We start from the raw sequence: 7,754 nt of genomic DNA on the forward strand, positions 1-7,754 counted from the left end.
CCTGTCAATTTTACCTTTTAAGGAGAGTCCCATCTTTCTTCACCTACCAATGCCCAGCACTAGGGCTCTAGTTCAAGCTTCTTTTTTTTTTTTTTAACATCTTTTCTTTGGAGTACTGCACTTGACTTGTGACTTGGAGTAATTCAACTATGCATCTCCCTACTAAAACTATTCAGTATCTCAACATCTCATGATAGCTACAGGTTAAAATCTAAGTTAACTAACATGGTTCCAACAAACTACCTATAATTTTCCAAATGCTTTGTACTTCACTCTGTACCAGCTGCATCTTCTGCATTGAATATTCATTCACTTTTCACCTTATGACCGACTATTTATCCTTCAAGACATCAAAGTATAATCTCCTTGATTCTTCCATCTCAAATAAAGATGGCGACTTCCTCCATTGCATTGTCTCCATATTTGGTACTTAACTTCCAATGTGGAATCACTGTACTCTGTTATAACTACTTATTTATGTATGTTTCCCCTTCTAGACTACGTGTAAAGGACTTGAGAGCAGATATATATCATGACTTTAAATGTTAAACATTCTTTAGCATCTTTGTATAGTAGGCTCTCAGTGTTACCTATTGAATACTCTAGATTTCTTTCATTCCATTTTTAAAGACAAATTATATCACCTAACATAGATTATTTTGTCAAGTTCAATGTGGTCTAACAACTGTACTATATAGAATTTTCTGTTTGTTTCAAATGAATAAAGATATTCCTTTTCATATCCAAATATACAAACTAGTTTTAAAGGTTCAGAGTACTTAATTCATGACACACACATATATATAAAATATATGATATGTGTGTATATGTGTATTCTGAAATAAAGGTCTTTTACTTCCTATGGAAGGAAAAAAAGACCAGAATTCCTCAAAACTTTCAAGGTCATCAAAAACAAGTAAAATCTAAAACAACCAAGGAGACATGGCGACTACATGCAATCTGATATTCTGCAGTGAATCCTGGACAAAAAACATTAAGTAAATACTAAATAAAATGAATAAACTATGGACTTTATCTAATAACATCACATTGCTATTGTTTTTTTTTCAGTTTTTACCAGAAAATCAATTGCAACAAATATACTACGCTAATGTGTGTAGGAAACTGGATGAGGGGTATATAAGAACTCTTTGTAGTATCTCTGAATTGTTCTTGAAATAGAAAACTGTTCTAAAAATAAAGTCTATTAATTATTTTAGAATTAAGGTAAAGTAAATACTTTTTCAGACCAGAAATATCTAATAGAATTAGCTGTCAGCAGACTTGCATAAAGGGCATGTAAAGAGAAGTTATTCAGGCAGAAGAAATATGATACCAGATATTTGGATCCACACAAAGAGTAATAATTTCAAAGATTGTTAAAAATGGAGGTAAATATAAAAGACATTTTTCCTTTCCCTAAATTCTCAAAACAGCATTTAATTGTTGAAACTGTAAATAGTTAACACAACAATTAGATGTTTTTAATGAGTATAAATATAAATGACATGACGGCACAACAAAAACAATGGGAGACAGAAATAAAAAATGTTTGCTCCTATATTGTGAACAAGGTAGTATAGTATCTTTTTAAAGTTAGGAAGTAATACACAAAAGGTGCATATTTTAAACCCTAGGACAACAACTAAAAAATTCAGGCAGAGGAATATAACTAATCAGCTAATAATAAACTAAAAATACAAATTGATTGATTCAAAGCCAGGCAGAAAAAATTAACAAGCAAAAAGTATATGGGGCATAAGTAGAAAACGATAAGAAAAAAGGATAAATATATATCCAAACATACCAACAAGGTTTAAAACATGTCAGTTAGGGGGGAGAGTAGAGCGCATGGTTAGCATGCGCAAGGTACTGGGTTCAATTCCCAGTGCCTCCTCTAAACCATAAATAAATAAATAAACCTAATTACCTCCCCCTACAAAATAAATAAAAATTTTTTAAAAAAGAATAAAAATTGAAAAAAATGTCAGTTAAGAGGCAAAGATTGTCAGACTGGAGAAAAAAATTTGTAACTGCTATATATTGTCTAAAAAAATCCAATTTTTTAAATTTAAAAAATTATTAAGTTTTTTAAAGCTCAGATTCCGCCCCCCCCCTTTGGGCAATGCCTTCAACAGAGAGCCCTGCAGTATAATGATGTTATGTTTACATTAGGATTCTGTTGTATTTACTGTTACAACTGACCACAGCCAACATTTCCTGGGGAGATAGAAGCCAAACGACCCCCAACAACTGGGGTGGGGGCATGCTTTATCTTCCAAGAAACCAATTTTAAATATACAGATGTACAGAAGTGAAAAACCAAAGATTATACAAACATACCATGCAAGTACCAAAATCAAGAGAATGCTGAAGTGACTACATTAACGTAAGATGAAAGAGATTTAAAATCAAGGAATAGAAGTAAGATAGACTAACAGGAACCAGACCTACTCTCCTCCCTGAAACAGACATTCACAAACGCATATCATACAAAGTAAGTTTCAAGACAGGACATCTGAAAATTAAGGCCAGTGATCTGTCGTCAGTGGCTGGAAAAAGTGAGGTGAGTCCAGGGATTCCTTGAGAGGGTTTCTAGGCAGGAACTTCAGAAAACAGGCTATTCGGAACTGTCTTGCCTCAGTGATGGGTAACAATCACGCCAGCCTAAACACAGCGCTGATGGCAAGATTATCTTCTTCACCAAACTCCAAACAGGCTCCCCTGATCCCCCTTCTTGAATAAGCCTTAACTTTGGCCTCTAAAGGCTTAAACAAAACACTAACAAAGCTTCTAACAGTCTCCAGGCTGCATTCCTCAGATGCCTCTAGCCCCTCTTAAGTGCCTATCTAAGTAGGAAAACTCAAGGTTATCAAGAGAATTTACTGCTCCTTGCAACCAATGCCTGAAGATTGTGACCCTGTCTTCCAGCCTCCGTGAGACGGTGGAATCCTAAGCTCAGTAAGCACCGGTGAGCATACCCAGGTGAGTTTCACACCGACCCCCCCTTCCCGCCTATGTTTAGTAGATTTTCACATCCCTGGTTCTACCGAGGCCACTTTCACACACCCTCACTCTCCCTTTAAAGTGCTCAGTCAACTCTGGACGAATCAAAGTTGAGTTCACTTCACATTGGACTCCTTTCCCCGTTGCAGCAGCACATTACTGCCTGACGTCTGCCTTTGGTAGTTAATCCGGTGAGGATCCACTCTTTGCTAGGAGCCCCCAGATGCAGGCTCCTGCACACATCCTCTCGAACGGGCTTGGTAGCTCTTCCTGGGGGAACTGTGATGTGAGGGGGGTAGGACACCACAGGGATAAAAGCGTAACTCTGGAACATGACCCCATTAACACTCTTGGGACCCTGACTGTCAGTGTCGAGGTCAAGACCAATGTCCTCTTTGATGATCCTCAGAAGGTGGGATTACCTGTGAAAGAAGTGGCTGGCTTCTGGGTTAAAATCCTGTGTGTAAAACAAATTGGGAGCTGCATTTATGACATCTGTGATATACTTGGAAGCTTAATTCTCCCTGCCCAGAACCCCCACACACCTGTGGGCTTCCCTGCCACTATCCCTTCAAAGAAGGGACCTATTCAAGGCCCAGGACTAATTTCAAGCTGCCCGACCTGGATATGCCCAGCTGGCTTGGCACCGGGAGGTTCTGGACCCCGAGCATCCTGAGCCCCAGTGGGAAGCATCTGGGTTGTATCAAGATCTCCGCCTCCCTGACAGGCAGATAAGGTGCCCCTGACACAGCAGAGTGAAGGAAGTGTGAGGAGGGCATCCTCTTCCTCTGCTTTATGTTGGTGAAGGCCAAATTTTGCTCCCTGGCCTTTATCAATCCCTTTTCAACAATGATGACACTTCCGTCGCTGAAAGTCATTTTATACCAACTACAAAATTTTTAGGCAGGGACGAGCAGCGCTAACCTAAGGGAGAATGAGGCTGATGATCTTTGAGAGCCCAGAACCTCTGCTGAGCTGGCCATTACATTTTCCTCCTCACCCACATGGCTTTCCAAGAACTTAACTTGTTTTATAAGTAGTCAAGGAATGTGACTAACGCATCTTATGCCCCCAAGTTCAGACTGACCCAGTCTTGGCTTCCTGAAGTACCTTTATGGTTTTCTCATTGGTTTTATTTTACTTTTGAGTGTCACTAGCTGACCTAAAGACAGAATGAGAGTATTAACAGTTTTCATTTTACTCCAACCCTATCTTTCAATGAAAGATCAAAAGCAGTTGATCTGTGTCTATCCATCCATTAACGTCTATGATTAATTTAGTGTTCTTCTCTAGGCTTGCCCAGGTAACAGTGGGGCCCAGTGTACCCTGGAGAAGCAGAGTCTGTGGCAGGAGAGATACCTGAGAATGCTCTGTGTGTTTAAGTTCTGCGAACTCAGGTCCCTGCAGGGCCAAGCACAAGGCATCAGTGAGTGATGAGGACCGCGACCTTGCTGCATCTGGCTTGTCTTCCATTGTTCCTTTGTGTAACAGCACTGATTGGAGGCAGCCGCTGCCGACTGGCATTATAATCAGGGATGTGGGGACTGGGTGAGTTGGAAAGGGGGCATCCAGTCCATAGGAGCAGCTGCTGTCGAGCTACAGCCAGTAAGTACCACATGAAAATATGGGTCCAGCATTGCCAAATATCCTCAATTTTATTTTTTCCTTAGAAAAACCAGAAGTTGAGATTTTTACATAAAATCAATTTTTAAATATTGGCAATGAATTATTTTTTGAAACACTGAGCAGGCAGAAGGGGTCAAACAGACTTGTCAGTCAGAAAATCTGGCTCATGGGTGGCCAGTTTGTGACCTTGGTTGTAAGAACATTCATGTCTTGTCCTTTTGTCCTGGAGACAGCTCCTTCAGCACTGTTTCTCCCTCCAATGGGCCACATCTGCCGTGCTTGACCCTAGAAGTTTCCTCCAGTGTTAGGGGGTAGAGGCGGCCTCAGAGCTGTGAGCTTGGGGGTGGCGAGGCTGCCTGCCTTGGTCTTGGAGCACTGCCAGGGTGAGTGGGGCAGACACTGAAGAGTTGGACTCACCAGCAGCTGCTCCGTGGAGCAGGGATCCAGTGAAGAGAGATGGACTCATGCCAGGTGCCTGGGTTTGTTCACCATCTGGTCTGTCCTCCTGTGACTATGCTCTCACTCATGGCCAGCCCCGGGGCTGTGGACTTAACATGAAGCCGGAATGGTAGTAAATCTTTTAACTTGCTGAGAATTCCTTAAAAAAAAGAAAAACTATATATGTGTGTGTATATATGTATATATATATTCTAATCACTTCAACTAATGTCGGCTTCATTTATGTTTGATGCTGGTCCAGCCAGACATGGAGCAGAAAACTGAAGGAAGTAGGGAGTAGAGCATGTTGATGTTGGGGTGAAAGCATCTGAGGCAGAAGAGAGAAGGCAATATGCAGGCACGGTGGTGGGGTGAGCCTGGCATGAGGTTGGAGAAGGCTGAAGTTGAGGGAGCGCAGGAGATGCTGAGGTCCTTTCATGAGCTTTGGGTTTAAGCAAATGAGTTCTGGAGCCATCTGAGGCTTTTAAGTAGATTAGCACATCTTCTGACTACATTTTAAAAGAATAACTCTTAACTGATTTGAGAGTAGAACATAGTAGATGGTGGAGACAAAAGCAGAGTGAAACAAATTGGAAAAATTCTGAGGAAAGATGATTCTGTTTTAGACCAGATATGTAGAAACAGAAGAGATTTGTTCAGATTTTATATATATATGTATATATATATATGTATATTTTAAAGGCAGGTATAGCTCATAGATCAGATGTGGATTTGGAGAGAAATCTTATTGTCAAGGATGTTTCTAAGAAATTCACCTAAATAAACAGAAGGGTCAATTTATCATTTACTGAGAGGGAAGACAATTGGAGGGGAAGGTAAGGGAGACAACAAAAGCTTATTATGAACCTCTGTTTTATTTAATTTTTCCATTTTTTATTGACACATATTTGATTTAAAATGTTATGTTAATTTCTGGTATATAACACTGATTCCGTTATACATGTATATGTACATACAAGTCTTTTCATATTCTGTTTCACTACAAGTTAATAAAAGTTTTGCACTTGAGCTAGACAGAAAAGTGGAGACGTTAATTATATAGTTGATATACATGTCTGGAGTTCAGGAGTAGTGCTATAAATCTGAGAACCATAAAATGTGTATATGTGTGGGTATTTGCATGATAAGGATAAATAAAATAAACAAGGGGGTGAATACAGAAAGAGAAACCAAACGAGAAGGATTGAAAACTGAGAGACCTACATCACTTTAAAATTTAGTCGTCAGGGAGCTGAGGCAGACTCAGCCAGAGGACGGCAGACAATTTAGGAAAATGTGAAGACTTGGAATCTAGGTGAACTGAAGGATTTATTTTAAAGAAGAGGGCTTGAAAAACTGTGTCATATGCTGCCACTAAGTCAGGAAAGCTGAGGCTTGACAGTTCAAGGTGTTTGATAAGGTGGAGGTCATTGCTAATATACATAAGGGCATTTTTGGTGGAGCAGTAGGACAGAGAACCTGATGTGAGGGGGTTTATAGACAAAGTGGGAGGAGATAAAATGCATAATAAACATAATAGATCATTTCATCTATCAAAGGGTGAAGAGAAGTAAACCATTTAGCAGAGATTTGCTTATCAAAGTGATCAGTTCACTACAGTGATTATCTAATTGTCAATAAAAATAAAATATATTTTACAGACTAGGAGCTTAGCAAATTGATAGGTTGCTGGCATATTTCAGTACCCAGTGCCTTGTGTAGGCCTTGAATTTGATGAATGATCAATTGGCATTTGATATTAATAAAAAATTTTAAAATATTTGAAGGCATAATGTAAATAAGTGTATAATTGTGGGGACAGGCAGGGCTAAAACTTTTACAAGTAAATGGAAGAAACCACCCCACACATGTAGAAAATGAGCCTCTGTTTATGTTCATAATTATAACATGAATTGGATGGGATTAAGCATCTAAGGAGATGATTTAGGTGTACTTCACTGGCATACTTAATTTGAGTCACATTGGCTATCTAATATAGCCATAACTTAATCTAAAGAAATGTTAACTTTTAGACAAAATATGCTCAAAATAATGAAGTCGGCAAGTTGTGTTTTTACTGTGCAAATTATGGTTTGTAGTAGTTAAAATCAGCTGCATCAGGCACTTTCTGAGTATGAATAATCAAAGTTTAAACGGGAATAATTTTAAAATATCTTTGACATCATCTCAAAATTCCCCTGCATTAATTCTCATGTTTTTCAAACTAATGACTTATGCAAGTTTTGGAAACTTACAGGGGATAATTGAATCCTATTTGCATGAATACCGAACAGGGCGTCCCTGACTTGTGTTTGACAAGCTTCCAACACTGATCCATGGGAAGTAGATAATTAATCAGAAAATAAAACACCTCTTTTCTTAGGAAGCACAACACATGCTATGCAAAATAGAGCACAAAATTTGGGGAATAATATTTACCTTTTAAATGTTGACTGTTAGTTTTAAATTCAGCTAAAATTCAAATCCTTTAGAGTATATGAATATCAAACACTCTGAATCTAAGCAAAAATGTTTTGCTTGAGCATATTCTTTGGTGTCTGAGATAGTGAAAGTTTTTTGTCAAAGAGATATGTTTGCCATCCTTTATAATACTGTTGAAAATTATGTTGACAGAGGATCTTTGTTTTATTTAATTTTTCCATTTTTTATTGAAGCATAGTTGA

The 7,754-nt window shown here is 38.6% G+C and overlaps 1 protein-coding gene across 1 annotated transcript; it reads left to right on the forward strand.

Moving 5' to 3' along the window:
• The first annotated feature begins 3,229 nt into the window (after window positions 1-3,229).
• On the forward strand, window positions 3,230-3,682 carry LOC140693439 (ganglioside GM2 activator-like). The gene has a single exon (XM_072957306.1). It carries the CDS (start codon window positions 3,230-3,232, stop codon window positions 3,680-3,682), a length of 453 nt encoding a protein of 150 aa, XP_072813407.1.
• Window positions 3,683-7,754: the final 4,072 nt, after the last annotated feature.

The sequence above is a fragment of the Vicugna pacos genome, unplaced genomic scaffold (genome assembly GCF_048564905.1).
Source record: "Vicugna pacos unplaced genomic scaffold, VicPac4 scaffold_19, whole genome shotgun sequence".
Lineage (NCBI taxonomy): Eukaryota > Metazoa > Chordata > Mammalia > Artiodactyla > Camelidae > Vicugna > Vicugna pacos.

Excerpts from the sequence above, each read along its gene's own strand:
- LOC140693439 (XM_072957306.1), top strand. The coding sequence starts at position 3,230 with ATGCAGGCTCCTGCACACATCCTCTCGAACGGGCTTGGTAGCTCTTCC.